The 16,349-nt window shown below is 33.0% G+C and overlaps 1 protein-coding gene across 5 annotated transcripts in view; it reads right to left on the bottom strand.

Annotated features, from left to right (window-relative positions):
• Window positions 1-446: 446 nt before the first annotated feature.
• The window catches only part of SNX6 (sorting nexin 6), an 83,707-nt gene continuing 67,804 nt past the window's right edge, over window positions 447-16,349 (bottom strand). For 3 of the 5 annotated variants that reach the window (XM_072629634.1, XM_072629637.1, XM_072629636.1), the window contains 4 exons: window positions 12,650-12,736; window positions 10,630-10,789; window positions 10,457-10,542; window positions 447-2,318 (listed from right to left, as the gene is read on the bottom strand). In XM_072629634.1, the coding sequence (XP_072485735.1) occupies window positions 2,265-2,318; window positions 10,457-10,542; window positions 10,630-10,789; window positions 12,650-12,736 (387 nt within the window). In that variant the 3' untranslated portion in view covers window positions 447-2,264. The remainder of the gene's footprint in view (window positions 2,319-10,456; window positions 10,543-10,629; window positions 10,790-12,649; window positions 12,737-16,349) is intronic. The other 2 variants (XM_072629635.1, XM_072629638.1) reach the window with 1 other exon arrangement.

Here is a 16,349-nt window from a genome sequence, read left to right as displayed (position 1 = left end):
TTGTTAGGGTAAAGTAAATATCCTTTATCAAATCTTCAGTGACTTGTGCTTCATTTTGTCCCCAAACTGAAGCAGAACTAAGAGAGGTGTTGGTGTTCAAGACCTTCCTATAGCAGAAAGGTTTATGGATCAAAGATCAGCATTGAAAACTAGGCTAACAATATAGCCATCCTTATTGTTGACTAGTGAAAAGTTGATTTTTATCATTGCAAGAGTCTGATTTTAGAGAACTAGCAAAAAATGTTTAGTTAGAACTAAAAGGAAAGTTATTAATTTTTGGCAAAAATAACCTTCCATAGCCATGTGATTGATGTTAGCTACCATTATTATGGCACCCTATATAAAAAGATAAAAGAGCCTTTCCAGTTTAAATACTTACAGAGAAAGGAATACATAAACCCTTTGAGTAGAATATGGATTCTGTTAAAGGGAAGGAGAAGGCTCTGTGAAATAATGAATACTTTTATTTATTAAGCACTGCCAAACACAAGAAATTTTCAGCATGCTAAGAAGGGCAAAGTGAAAATCATAATGCCTCTCCTAACCAAAACAAAGGTAAACCTTAGTATAAAAAGCATAACAGTAGATGCCCAGAGTTTGCATTTTTAGTTCCATATTATTGTTCAGCATTCACATAGTACCTTTATATTTTCAAAATAGTTTAAAACATTTATTAATCCTCACAACACCCCTGTGAGGTAGGCAAATTTATCTTTTATAGCTGGAGAAACTGAGGCAGAGGTTAAGTAACATGCCCAAGGCCACCAAGGCAGTAAGTGAAGTTGTATTTTAAAATCCAGAAGCTATGGTTCTATTTCAAAGAAGAGTTACAGGTCTTCTTAGCCCATAACTATGACAGACAACAAAAACAACAATAAAGGAATAGTTTAAATGCTATCAGGGATATTGAAGAAAGTTAAAAAACACTTAACTAGAAATAATAGTTAGGCAACAGAACATGTAGAAATAGATTGTGGAATCACCAGCATTGAAAATATTTGAGACTGAGATTAGGCATTTGTCAGGAATGGTGTAGGAAAATGTAAACAAACCTGCTACAATGCAGGGAAAGTAAACTAGTCAACTCATTAAGTTTTTCCTAACCCCAAATGACTATGCTTTCAAAGGAAAGAATGGTCAAAAAAGTGAAAAAATCAAACTGAACTCAACACAACTTCAAGCCAGTAAACATAACTAATGTTCATTCACATTACAAAGGTCAAAACCAATTTTAATTTGTGACAATTAATGTGGTTTCTATGTACTGATTTTCAACCAAAATCTACCAAATATTTTCTTATCAAATCAAACTAGAAGATGGGGAATCAAGCACCAGGCAGTCAGATAGCATAAACCATAAAGCTAGCTTCATGACTAAATCCAAATCTAGGCTTTGTAATTCTCAATGTCAACTTTGTGCTTCCATATTTTATAACTAGATATTTAAATTGGCTTATCCAAACTCCATCTTTGAATATGTTAAGAGAGCAGAGGTATAGCTTACTTTTTTTTTTTTTTGCAAAGGGACTGGTGTGCTTGGTTCAATATATCACTTTTAAAAACTGAACCTGCATTGTAAAGCCTAACAAATGAGTAGGTTTACTAGAGCAATTGCAAATTTTATAGTGATACAATGACTACATAGTTTAAAAATATCACTGTCATCACTGTTTATTTTACAATAATAAGGATTAGTCTACAAGTTAAGGCAAACATACTAATGCATTTGCTTTTCTTCAAAAATTATAACAAGAGATCATATAACATCTGTTTTAAAATTTCTAAGAAATGTTCATTAACTAAAAATAAGCCAAATCAAGAAGCTTTGCAAGTATACATGAGTAAACAATGCTTTATAGTAATAGTACTCAAAAATAACCAAGGGAAATGTATATCCCATTTGATCAAATGGATAATTCAAAAAATAAGATTGGCAGCTACATGTACGTATACTTATAACATGAACATAATTATATTGCCTACTTTCACAAGAAAACAACTTTTGGTTTCTGAACAAGAAAAGTATACAGTGATTAAATAAATGTACATGTGAATATATGTATTTCTGAGCAGAGTAGCATTATACACTCAGGAATCATTTGAGAGTAGTATTAAACCATTGTTTAAAATCAGATTATGTGCATTTTGTCAGCTGATTTTTTTTTCCTCCAATGCTCTGTAAATGTTTGGAGGCCATCAACAACAACAATGACAACAAAATACAAAGGAAGGCAGCCCTTGTTAACAGGAACATGGAGTGTCATTTATGTATCTCCATTTAGCACAGCCAGGCAACTTTGTAGCAGCTGTAAATTGCCCTAGAAAATAAAGAAAACGAAAATTAATGCACACACTTTATTTACAAAATACAACTAAGACGGTATTTAAAACCCAGAAACCAAGTAACATTAAACCTTTAAAAAAACTTAACCCATAGGAAATTGTTAAATAAAATGACAATTTTATGAATTCTGAATTAAATATTAGCTTCTTCAATAAATTCAAAGAACTATTAAGTTACAAAATTTTAGAACTAGTGGTGGCAAAAACACCTCTTCCTTCAACCATATTGTTTTACAAGTAAGGAAATTAAGGTACAGAGAGGTCAAATGACTTGCCCAAGGTCACACTAACAAGAGATAAGATTCAAACTCAGGTCTTCTGACCCTCAAGTACCAGTATACTACTGTACACTAGTGGGATAAGCAGAGGGATAAAGAATCAGTTTTTGAATTTTCTCAAGGAACTCAATACCTTAGTATACCGTTTGGGTGCACAGTGCAGTCAGTGTTCTTTTATACCCCAATCTATGTTCTTCTATTAAAGGATTTTAATATACGTCCGTTAACAATTATTAAGCATCTACTATTTGATAGGCACTGTGCCTGCCCACAAGTCTACCACCACACTTCCCCCTCCATTATAAAAACTACTCTTTGCACATTTCTTTTGTGAGATAATTTCCTCCATTCCTCCTCTCCCTTTATCCTTCTCCCAGTACATCCCTTATTTTTTTTTCTTTTGGAGACTATCCCAACATAATTTACTCATACTTGTATCCTCTGTCTATGCAGACTCCTAACTGCCTTCATAATGATAAAATTCTTAGGAGTTACATGTATCATCTTTCCATATAAAAATATGAATAATTTAACCTTTTTGAGTCCCTTATGATTTATCTTTCATGTTTACCTTTTTATGCTTCTCTTTATTGTCTTACACTTGAATGTCATATTTTCTAATCAGCTTTGGTCTTTCCATCAGGAAAATATTCTATTTCATTAAATATCCATTTCCCCTAATTTATACTCTTCTTCACTCTAGAACTGAGTATGGGCAACAGAATTGCCAAACAGCTTCCAGTCCTGTGCCTTGTGTCACTTTAGGGTCCCGTGCAATCTTTCTGACCAGTTGACCAATTTCCCATCTCTGGATCGAGACCTCTCAAAGCTGCTGCTGTCACAGCTGCCTCCAAGACCCACCGCTAGTGTTGCTGCTGCGTACACTTCATGCTGGACCCACCCTCATGTCACAAACCCCTCTTGCCTATCTTCTAAGATGTCATGTACTGGAAAAAATGTCTCACACCTTGACCTTTTTTTTTTTTTTTTGGTTCTGTTACTCTCAGAGTTCAATCAGAAGCATTATTTTAAAGTTGTGTGGAGGGAAATCTTGGGAGAATTCAGCTAGGTTGCTGCCTCTATTCTTGTTTCCTTGGCTCCCCTTTAGCTGTTTTTAACAGCAACTCTGGTTTAGTACTACTATCTTCAGCCTCCATTCTTACTCCACTATTACTACTGAATGGAGAAAAATCATAAAACCAAGTAAACAAGGTTCACTACAAATTTAAGTTATCTAAACCAGAGCTTCTTACACTGTAAGCTGAGACACCAAATAGGGTTATGACCCACAGTTTTAGAAGTGCTGAAGGTGTCATGAATGGAAAAAGTTTAAGAAGTGCTGATCTAAACTATACCCTTTTTATAGCAAAATAATCCTTTCATTCCTCCGTAATTCATTCTCTACGCTACTGTCCATAGAAGTTATTCCAAAATTTTTCAAGTTTATCATTTCCTCTCCTCCTTTCTCAGTTGATGACTTTATCACTTATTTGAGAAAACTGATACCATTGCCTTGAGATCCTTCTTCTCATTCTTTACATCTCAAAACCCTTTGTCCTGCCCAAATTCCTATATACTCTTGATACCATCTTACCCTTTCTTCTCTAGCAGATTTCCTCTTTATCTAATTCTTAATTTTTATTTCCTTCCCTACTGCTTATAAACAAGCCCCAGTTTATCAAACTTAAAAATGCATCTTAAGCACTGATCTTGTATCTCTTTACATATTTCCCCTACCACTTATTCACAAAAACCTCTCTATATCTGTCACTTCCACTTCTTCCTTTGTTATTCTTCAATCCTCCACAATCAGGCTTCTCACTTCATTATTCAGATGATATTAATGTCTCTGAAGTTATTAATGATCTCTTAATTGCTCAAGCTGATGGGGCTTTTCTCAGTTCCTTTTTGGCTTTTCAGCTACATTTGACAATGCATAGCAGCCTCTCCTGGACATTGTGTCCTCTTTTGGTTTTTGCAACACTCCTTGTATCTTTCTGACTACTCCACAGTTTTTTTTATTGCTAATTTAACATCTACATTATATTTCCTAAATATAAGTGTGCATGAAAAGCTGTCTTGTCTTCTGTTTTATACTCTCTCTTGCTGTTTAGTTACTGCAGTAGTGTTTGACTCTTTATTGACTCCCTTTTGCATTTTCTTGGCAAAGATACTGGAGTGGTTTGCCATTATGTCCTTCTGCTCATTTTACAGATGAAGAACTGAGATAAACTGGATTAAGTGATTCGTCCAGGGTCACACAGCTAAGTGTCTGAGGTCAGATTTGAGGATGAGTCTTACTGACTCCAGGTCTGGCATTCTATCCACTGCAAAACCTAGTTACACTATGAATATTTCAATAGAAATCCTGTAGGTATTTCAAAAGCAACACATCTAAACCTCCCCTGAGTGACAACTCCTTAACTTCCCTATTTCACCTAGCAAGTGCTAGAGACTGGAAGTAAAGAAAAAAAAAATCTAAGAATTAAATAATCCTGTCATCCAAGAAGCTTACACTCCAACAGGAACACAAGTATATGACTTATAAGTACTTATTATAAACATAAGTACTTATTAGATGTCTACTATGTACAGAGCACTGTGCTTGCTGGTGGGAATAAAAATTTAAAGAATGAAATAACCCCTACTCTCAAGGAGCATAAATCTAATGGGGGACAAAAAAAAAAATACCCAAGCAAATACAACACAAATATTAGTGATATTTTATGAATCTCATGGGATGAAGAGGACATGAGAGGAAACTATAATCAAATGTCAAGCACAATTAATTACATTAATTAATGACATAAAAAAATAATGGGGAAAAAACCTAATGCAAAAAATTACATGCAGGAAAACAAAAGCTAACAATTAGATCCATCAATGTCAATTGACTTAATTCCTCAATAAAAGAAAGGAAAAAAAAACCCAAAACCCAAACATTTGCTATATTAAAGAAATACTTTTAAATACAGAAGTATAAAATGAAAATGACAAGTTAGAACAAAATTTAATATGCTTCAAGTCAATTTCAAAAAGCAAGAGTTGCAATCATAATTATACATAAAATTATAAAAACTCATGTCAAGATAGAAAACCAGGAAACTGTATTATGCTTAAAGGAACCATACACATATATGCATGAGTATTTATACACACACACACAATCCTCCTTGAAAATATTCTAATGTCTAAGTTTTTATAGGAAAACACAAATTACAAAGAAGACAACAAAACACATTATTAGAAACTTTAATGTTGCTCTTTCAGAGCTCAATGAGCTTAAGGGAAACATAAACAAAAAAGAAATCATTGAAAAATTACACTTGAGAGACATGGATCTTTTGAATAAGAATATTTAAAGAATATGTAGTTCTAATCATGGCGAGGTACTTTTTACAAAATAGTCATTTGATGGAACAAAGAAATAAAAAGACAAAGTACTAGTATTATTGAATAACTAGAAGTAAAAACATGCAAAAATAATTATAATTTTTTTTTCAAGCAATGAAAGCAGTCTTTAGAAGAAAATAATTGAAAATAGCAGGTATGGAGTCTTAAAGGTAATAATTTTCAAAATAAGAATTAATCAATCAACCAGCAAGTATTTATTGTGTGCTTATTATTCTGTGCCAGAAGTCATAATGGTATGGTTGCAGCACTCAAACATGGCGTACCTGGGGAGGGAGCAGGGAAGAATGAGAGTGTGGGTGGGTGGATAGAAATTGAACTCTTTTGACAAGAGCTGTTGGAAAAATGGAAAGTAGTTTGATGGGAAATAGGTGTAGATCAACATTAATAGCAATGGACTCTAAATAAAGGTGAACAAAAGGTAAAAGGTTATATCATTAAAAATGTAAAAGTTTATACTATTAAGAGAAAATCCAGAATATTTTTCATAACTGTGTCAAGGGATCAGTAAACGTAAAGGGAGTGAGGAAGAAATACTTAACCAAAGAAGGGAAAGAGGTGGCAACAATAAAAGATAAAATAGATAATTCCAATAATATAAAATTAAAAGGAGTTTTGTATGAACAAGATCAATGTAGCCAGAATGAGAAGCTATTGAGTGAAAAAAATTTTTTCACCTAAAAATCTAGCATAAAAGTCTGACATCCAAGACTAATGGGAAATTAGTATAAAGACAAACGTTATTTCCCAATAAATAAGTGGTCAAAGAGTATGTAAAAGTTTCAAAGGAAAAAACATAAACTACCAACAACAATCAAAATCACTAATAACAGAAGTAAATTAAAACAGCTTAAAGCTCAGGAAACTGGGAAAGGTGACATAGAGTGGACTAGTGTTGAGGAGGCTATGGGAGGAGACAGGGTTAACTGGTTGGAGCTACAAAATAGTCCAACTATTCTTTTCTTAAAATTTATTATTTTTAACATCCTTAAAAAAATTTTAAGTTCTAAATTCAATTTTACTAATCTCTTTTTTTTTTTTTGGATTTTCAATTTGGTGTTTAATGATCCAACCATTCTTGATAAAAATTTGAAATTATACAAATAAAGTCCTCTTTTTCTCAGTTATCCAATTAATGAGTATCATATATAACAAGGAGATCAACAGCAGAAATTTAAACCATCGATATGGCAAAATATTCATGGCAACATTTATAGTGGTAGCAAAAACTTGAAAAAAAAGTGGCATATCCATCAATCTGCAGGTGGCCGACCAAACTGTGTTACGCTGTTGTTGCTATTCAGTCATGTCCAGCTCTTCATGACCCCATTTAGGATTTTCTTGGCAACAATACTAGAGTAGTTTGCCATTTCCTTCTCCAGCTCGTTTAAAGAAACAGGCAAACTGGGTTATGTGACTTGCCTAGGGTCACACAGCCAGTAAATGTGTAAGGTCTCATTTTAACTCAGGTCTTCTTGCTTCCAAGACTGGCACTCTATGTACTGTGCCACCTATGGAATATTACTATACATTAAAAATTAAGGATATAAAAAATTCAGAGAAAAAAACAAGAAAAGATTTATAAGAACTGATGAAGTAAACAAATTAAGAAAAATAGTAATTTTAATCCAGTAACATAAACAAAAACAAATCTCAAAGGAAATCAGCTGGATTAGCGGTGATCTCAGCCCAGGGGAACCGATGAACAAGTTTTCCTTCATCTCAGCAGAGGTGTGGAATATGATGTAAGGATGTGGAATATGATACATTACCAATTGATTGAGTACTGTCTACTAGATTTGCTTAAGTGTTTTTCTTTGTTACAAAGGAAGATTCAATAGCATGGGGAAAGATTCCCTTGGGGAGTCTTAAAGGTGAAATTACTATGATAAAGAAAATAAATTACAAGTAAAATGTTAAAAACCATCACATTACATTGTGTTATAAATTCATGCTATTCACCACCAAATTTCAAGAAACTATAAAGCAAATGTGCCTCATATCTTAGATGCAGAGGGCAAAATAGAAACGGAAAGAATCCATCAATGATCTCCTGAAAGTAATACCAAAATAAAAACTCTCAAAAAGGCTATAGCCAAATTCCATAGTTCCAAGGTCAAGGAGAAAACCGAAAAAAAAAAAAAAACAAAGCAAAAAACAATTCCAATACCATGGAGCAATGGTCAAGATCACATAAGATTTAGGACTTTCCACATTACAGGAGAGGAGGGACTTGAAATACGATATTCCAGAAGGCAAAGGATTTGGGACTACAATGAAGAAAAACCTACCCAGCAAAACTGAGTATAATACTTCAGGGGGAAAAAAATTGACATTTAATGAAATGCAGAGCTGATAAAAAGACTAGAACTGAACAGAAACTCTGACAAGAGAAGCACAAAAAGGCAAACATAAAAGAGAAATCATAAAGGACTCATTAAGGTTAAACAATTTACATTCCAATGTGGAAAGGTACCTCTTAAAAACTTCATCATTATTTATCAGAAGGAGTATAAATAGGCATAGGGAACCAATGTGAGTCAATTATGTTCTGATGACCTATAAAAGATAAAATTATTTTATACAATAGAAGCCCACAAGGAAGAGCTTTTACAGTGGATGGGAAATGAGAGGTGTGAGTGGGAAATGAGAGGTGTGAGTGGGCAATGGTTAAACCTCACTTTCACTTAAACTGGTCAAAGAGTAAAAATTATATATAAATATACATACTCACATGGATACAGAAATCTATCTTACACAACAGGGAAGTAAGAGGGGAAGGGAATAAGAAAAACGTAGTGTTGATAAAAGGGGGGTGCAGTGGTTAGAAACAAAATGGATTTTTGAGGAGGGACAGGGTAAAAAGACAAAGAGAGAAGGATATGTAGAAGAAAATAGAATGTAGGGAAATACAGTTAAACAATCATAAATGGGAATGGGAATGTAATGAACTAAGTCATAAAACAGTCAAGTGGATTAGAAAATAATCCAACAATATATAGTTTATTAGATACATTTACTAAAAAGCACCATAACCAATAAAACAGTATCAAAAAAATTTTTTTGACAGCAAGTTTCTCTGATAAAGGCTTCATTTCTCAAATATATACTGAATATAGAACTGGGCAGCTAGGTGGAATCAGGAAGACTCATCTTCATGAGTTCAAATCTAGCGTCACACATTTACTGGCTGTGTGACTCTGGGCAGGTTATCTACCCTGTTTGCCACAGTTCCTCATCTGCAAAATGAATTGGAGAAAGAAATGGCAAATCACTCCAGTACCTTTGCTAAGAAAACCCCAAATGAGATATGAATAGTTGAACATGACTGAAACAACTGAACAGCAACAAAGAACTCGGTCAAATATATAAAAATAAGAGACATTTCAGCAACTGATAAAGGACATGAAAAGGCAGCTTTCAGAAGAAAAAACAAAATCAAAGCAATCTACAGTCATATGAAAAAATGGTCAAAATCACTATTGATTAGAGATAGGAAAATTACTTTGAGATATTATCTCACATCTATCAGAAATGAAAAATGCTGGAGGAGATGTGAGAAAATAGGCACACTAATGAGTTAGTATAGCTGTGAACTAGTTCAAGTATTCTGGAGAACAATTTGGAAATATTCTCAAGGGGCTATAAAACCATACATACCCTTTCTCCCAGCAATACCAAAGAGATCACAGAAAAAGGAGGACTTACATATGTTAAAAAAAAAAATATATATAGCAGCTCCTTTTGTGGTGCAAAGAATTGGAAATTGATGGGGAACGTTTGAACAAATTAACAGAATAGTATTATTATGCTACACAACATAATGAGAGGAGTGGTTTCACAATAACCTAGAAACACCAATATAAACTCTTTTGAAGTGAAAAGAACTAGCAAACCATTTTGCACAGCAACAATACCGTAACAATGATCAACTGTAAAAGACTTTGCTACTCTGATTAATACAATGATCAAAGACAATTACCAAAGATTCTTCATGAAAAATGTCATCCACTTGCATATAGAACTGAGGAACTTTCAGTGTAAATTGAACTATAATTCTCTCACTTTATTTTTCTTGCTTATTTTTTGTAACATGGCTAATATGGAAATGTGTTTGGCATGTTTTAATATGTGTAACTGAGATTGCTTGCCTTCTCAATGGGTTAAGGAGGGCTTAAAGAGAGATTCTGGAACTCTAAGTGAAAAAAATAAATAATTCTTAGAATAAATAAACTGGGAGAGTGGGGGAAGAGAAAGAGACACTTCATTGCAGAAGGGATGCTAGCCTGAACTAGTAGACAATTTCATCACTGGGAGCCCCTTATACCAATGAAATCCCAATCCTGTCTCTTTCTCTGTTCTTTTTCATAGTTCAACTGGTATGTACAAACATCATGACTGATATTTTTAAAATGTCTTAATACCTTTGCATGTTTTAGTTCCAGTTCTGCCAGTTCCACTAAATTTTTTCTGAATGCAGCAACTCTTCTTGTCTTAAAGTCAATAAGTTCTACAAAAGAAAGAAATTAAGATTTAAAATTTAATTTACCTATTAGTTTGGGATATTTCCTGTAAACAAAGATTACAAAGACAGTACCTTGCTTTGCAGATTCTGATATCTTTTCAAATTTCTGACAACACACTTGCTGAGAGGTTTCAGCCTGTAGAACATCTTTATTTTTGGCTCTTGCTTTATCCAGTGCCTTGTTAGCATTTTCATAATCCACTAGTGACCTAGATCTTCTGTACAGGAGATCCTACAAAATAGCATGTTCCAAAGTAAGAGATTTCACAAGCTCACAGTTATTATTTTCAATCATTTAGCTTAGCAGTTAAAGTGAGTTTTTGGTTTTTGTAAGACTTCACTAATTTTTTATCATGTAAATACAAAGAAAAGAAAAAGAATACTATGTTCAGTCAGAGCTTAGAGTTCTCTCAAAAAGAAACCTGGGAACAAACATGGTTCATATGCCACATTTTGTGCATGTAAAAATGAAGAAACCTTATGTTATTAATAGTGAGAAACTCATTAAAATCATGAGAAATGGAACATGCTTAAATGTAGAAAAACAGATCATTTGAAACAAATTCCATTACAAAACAGTAAATCTAATAGTTTATAAAGCTAAAGTTCCAAGTAAGATTTTTTTTTAATAAAGATACATGTGTTATAAAGGAGAACAGTATCTCAGTAGTAGAGTAGAAGTCAGAGATTTTAAGTCTGAATCCTGTCCCTCTTTAATATCTATTACTTTGGACAGTCACATAGCAACCATGATTGAGCCTCAGCTTCATGCATAAAACAGGAAAAATTAATGTTTGCTACATTTCATAGATATTGTGAAAACGAAGCAATATAAAATGTATGACAGTACTTTTGTAAATTATAAGATGAAATAGATATGTGCATTATACTGAGCTTAAAAATGTAGCCTCAGTAAACACATTTCATTTTTCCTTCTAGTTCTTATATTTTTCTTCCTTTTTGTATCTAACATGAAATAAGCGTTTCCTTGGCAAGTTTTACAGCTGGCATTTATATGGTGCTTACAGGTTTTCCAAAGCATTTTCCATGTTATTGCATTTGATCCTTTCAAGAACCCTGCCAGGCAGGGACTACTTATATCCCTTTTTATAGCTGAGGAAACTGCAGTACATAAAGGTGCTGCATATGACTTGCCAACATGTGTTAAGGTCACATAGTAAGTTCCTGCAGCAGGATTTGGAACCTACTGGCCCGAGGTCATTATTCTATAAATCTCTTTGTCTCTCAAAATTATTGAATGAGAATAGATTTTTACTTAGTGCAGTGACCTGAATAAAGCAGATGCTTAATATTTTGGGGATTAAGTTATATTTACATGAGATGAAGAAATTCAACATTCTTAAGCTTAAAAATCAGATTCTCTTTAGGTATGAATAAAGTATACACTTTAAACTATTTTGAAATTACAGTGCATTTCACAAAACAAATGTATCTGAGGTCATTTTTTTCCCTGTGGTTTCTGAAAATTCTGATTAGAATCTTGTTCTGAATGACTTTTTCAGTTATCTCCCATATACTATATTTCTCTATTGCATTTTTCTATGTAAGCAGCTTCTAAGACATGATTTATTAAAAACCATTTATTATAGAAATTATTTTTGCAAAATGAAATATAAAGTGTACCTCTGTATATTCTTTTGTGAGAATTTGGTATGAAATAAGAAGTATGCATTGGTACTCAGACTCATCTGCTTCATAAATTAACATTAAATCTAGACTATCAGATGCTGATTTTTGTAGGCAGTATTTAAAGCCTTCCCAAAGTCACTTTTATTTATATTATTAAAAGTTTAAGTAAATGTCCCGAAGCTAAAATGCTAAAAAGCTTTTTAAAATGACTTTCTTTTCCTTAGTGGAATTTCAGCAAATTGGAAATTTGTTAGAGACCCAAAATGCTTTTTTTAGAGACATTTCTGGTTAGCTTAATGGAAGTTTACAGAATTCACAGGAAATCATTCCTGGCTGCAGTCACGGAAGTTTTAGAGAAGCAGTATATGGCATACAAAGCATAAGACTAATGATGTTTACTGGCTCATAAAACATCTCAAAGAACAACGAACAACAAAGTCACCTTAGCAGCTTGGGATTCCCTTAAATAATATTTTAGAAGGTCAGAAAGTTTGAGGTCCTCATCAGCAGATACTCGTGCTTCAATCTTCTGAAAGAGTAAGGGTACTGTTTTTGTAAGTAAACACACACCTTTTATTGCCCTCTACTTTAGAGATTCTTCTTAATGCTGAGTCCATAAACTCGTTTTTTTAGGTACTATGGTGATTTTATTTCAATATAATTAGTTTTCTTTGTATTCTCATGTATTTTACCTTATATACTTAAAAACATTCTAAGAAGTCCATAGGCTTACCAGATTGCCAAAGGTATCTATGACACAAAAAAAGATTAAGAACTCCTAGTAGGTTCCTACAAGAAATTTAAATAGTTACAGAAAACACTTATATTTTAAAAAATATTTTCCAAAATACTCTCCCTTTTCATGCCTATTCTTTGTCAGTAGAGGAAACTAAAATCAGTTAATTTGGATAGATAACTTTCATAGAATCACATAACCTCAGTGTTGGAAGAGATCTCAGGAATCATCTAGTCAAACCCATACTTAAATATTACTTGACAAGTGATCCTTCAACACTTCCCTGAAGATCTCAAATTAGGAAGAACCTGTCACCTTCTGTTTTTCCAAAAATTAAATGCTAGTATGTTTTATCTTATATTGAACCTAAATTTGTCTCTGCCACTTTTATCCACGGCTAGTCCAGCCTCCTGGAGCCAAGCGTAACAAATCTACAACTTTCCCAACCAATAGCTCTTCAGATACTTAGCAACAGCAATGATGTCTTCTTTTACCTAATTAAACATCTCTAGTTCCTTTAGCTAGTCCTCATTACATAATGTCAGGGCCCTTCACTCAATAGCTTAATAATATTTATCCTAAAGGTAGTGTGAGTAGGGCAGAGCGCAATAGGACTGTATCATTTTTCTAGTACCAGATACTCCTCCTCTATTAATTTAGTCTCACATTATATAAAGGGGTTTTTTTTGGTTGGTTTCTATACCACACTCCTAAATTTATAGTTTGCTAAAACACCAAGTCTTTTTTCAAATGTATTGTTGCTTAGTCATGAATTTTGCAACTTATCCTTGTGAAACTAGCCTTTTAAATCAAAGAGTAAAATTTTATTCCTATACCATTTCACCTTATATATTTGTACATAGTGACATTATTGCTATAGGGAATTCCTGGTTAAGTATAGCTCCCTCTACCAATTCAGGTCAGCACTTTCTCTGAAACTTCTATCCTAATTAGATCGCATAGAGCACGGGGGATGTTGCATCATTTGCCCATGGTTACAAAGTCAACACAAATACAATTACACATATTACAAATACAATTACAAATACAGGTCTTGAATCTAGTTTTCCTGGCTCTGAGGTCAATTCTCTGCTGCCTGTCAGATTTCTTTTAGTCTTTTATTATAGCAAATTATACTTTCAATAAAACTGCAGGGATACCACAAAGAATACTCTGTCTTTTGAGTTTCTGAAGTTCTGATCTATATCTATATATTATACTTTCAATTAACGGGAGAGTTATACCACAAAAAATGCACCAATAATAAGTTCCTGCAATTACAAATTAGATCAAATTAAAACACAAATTAAAAGTACTATATAGAAACAATATATTTTGATATTTAATATCTGGATAGATTAAATTCAACATATATTCTTACGTGCATACATAAAACATACATACATACCCTACGAAGAATTCCTACATGGTAGATTATTCCAAAGCAAAACTTTGTTACCCAATCATAGCTTTACGATGCAAGAAAACATAAATGTACAAATTATAATCATATTTAGTCTAAGTGAAACTTTAACTCTAGTTAATGTATGTAGTTCTTACTATAAACTAACAAGAATGATTATTTTACTAAAGACATTTATTAAATCATGAAGTAACCCACTTAGCACTTAATAAAAATTGGTTTGAGGCAGCTGATGCTTGAGATAATGCAATGGGCATAGGAACTCTCCATTACCTATAATATCCAAGTTCCATCCTTCTATTACACTTTTGATTAAAGTTCTTTCCTAACATTAAATATTAGGATTTCATTCTTAGATTTTATTTACTTATGAAACATGGTATTTGTTACAGGTTGTTTTTTCAATAAAACCCTCACTAATTTTTTGACTAGCTAGGTAATATAGTTGGAATTAGCAAGAAATTTGGATTAGAGAATTCTTAAATACAAGTACAGTAAACAAACTGTGTTTTATTATTAAAAGTGCCTGGGCTACTTGCTTCATTAGTAATGATTTGTAATTACTATACTAATTATATTAATGGTCTAGAATAAAATGTTTAAAAAAGGATTATTCTTTCAAGTATTTAAAAACTGAAAGTGACCTCTGGTAAGTCATTTAACCTTGCTGGGCCTCAGCTTATTTATTGTAAAATAAGGGGGCTGAACTAGATAACCTCTAAGGTTCTTCTGGGCTTTTCAATTCATGATCCTATGATCCCCTATTACCGTTGTCATCTTAACAGCTTTAGACTGATTTTTATAATAATGGAAAGTTATTTTATGCAAAGATAAATTTTATATTGTTCTCTTTCCAAATTGCTACAAAATCAAATTAGGAAGACTCTCATGTGCATCTAGAAGTACTAAAATGTCTCATATCTAGACACTCATGATCCAGAATTTCTAGTTATCCAAAATGCTTAGAACTGGAACATATATATCATAAATATACTTCAAGACATTCTTTATCTTAGACTCCTTATCCAGGGAACCAGGAAAATCTTTTAAGTTTCTCAAAGGACGGACAATTCTTATCTGTTGTGGAGCTCCCCTGTCAGTTATATGAACATTACTAACAAAACATTTAGATGGATAAAAATTTATTATGTTATGTATAATGTCAAAAAAATACTTTGAATTGGTTGAAGTAAAGGATTGTGTTTATCCTGGAAAAGATAAGACTTGAGGTGTGGAAAATGATGGTTTTTTAAAAAATAGTTGAAGGATAATCATTAGGAAGGATTAGGTATATTTTGTGTTTTTCCAAACTAGGATCAATAAATGGATTTCCGATCAGTATGAAGAAAATGACTATTATAGCCGTTAAAAATGGAATAGGCTGCCTTTTAAGGTGATGGAATTCCTTTTTATTGGAAATGTTAAAGTTAAGTACAAATGTCCATTTGTTGGCTGCTGAATTAGAGGCCTTCTCAGAGGAACAATATTAAAAAAATGACATTTCTATATAATATTTTAAAAGTTACAGCACCTCAAAAAGTGATTTTTACTAGTGTCCTCTATAAAATAGGTACTTTTCCTATCAGCACCTAAAACTATTAACTTCTCAAGAGTATACCAAATGTTAATAAAAATGTTTTGCTATGATTACCTTTGGGGGGCAGGGAGAGATATGATTATTGCCATATGACTGAATAGGCCTTCCCTCTCCTCCCCTAACTGGTCAAGCTTTGGTTCCACCCTGGTTGGATGCCTACTCTATTCTTTGATGTTTTATTTTTTTTTCTCTCAATGTGGGGAGCTCCCCCCAACCCTACCCTTTTAGTTCAATCCTATCTTCCCCAACCCTTAGGACAAGATGGGGGCAGGTCCTTGGTAAAACTACCTACCTTCTCTCCCACACCTCACATTAGAGGTCTGATGGGGGAGAGGGCATGGGGGTTCCTTGAAATTTAGTTTTTTCTTTTTTTTGTTATTCAATCT

The sequence above is a fragment of the Notamacropus eugenii genome, chromosome 1 (genome assembly GCF_028372415.1).
Source record: "Notamacropus eugenii isolate mMacEug1 chromosome 1, mMacEug1.pri_v2, whole genome shotgun sequence".
NCBI classification, from domain to species: Eukaryota; Metazoa; Chordata; class Mammalia; order Diprotodontia; family Macropodidae; genus Notamacropus; species Notamacropus eugenii.
This window is presented reverse-complemented; position numbering and strand designations above follow the sequence as displayed.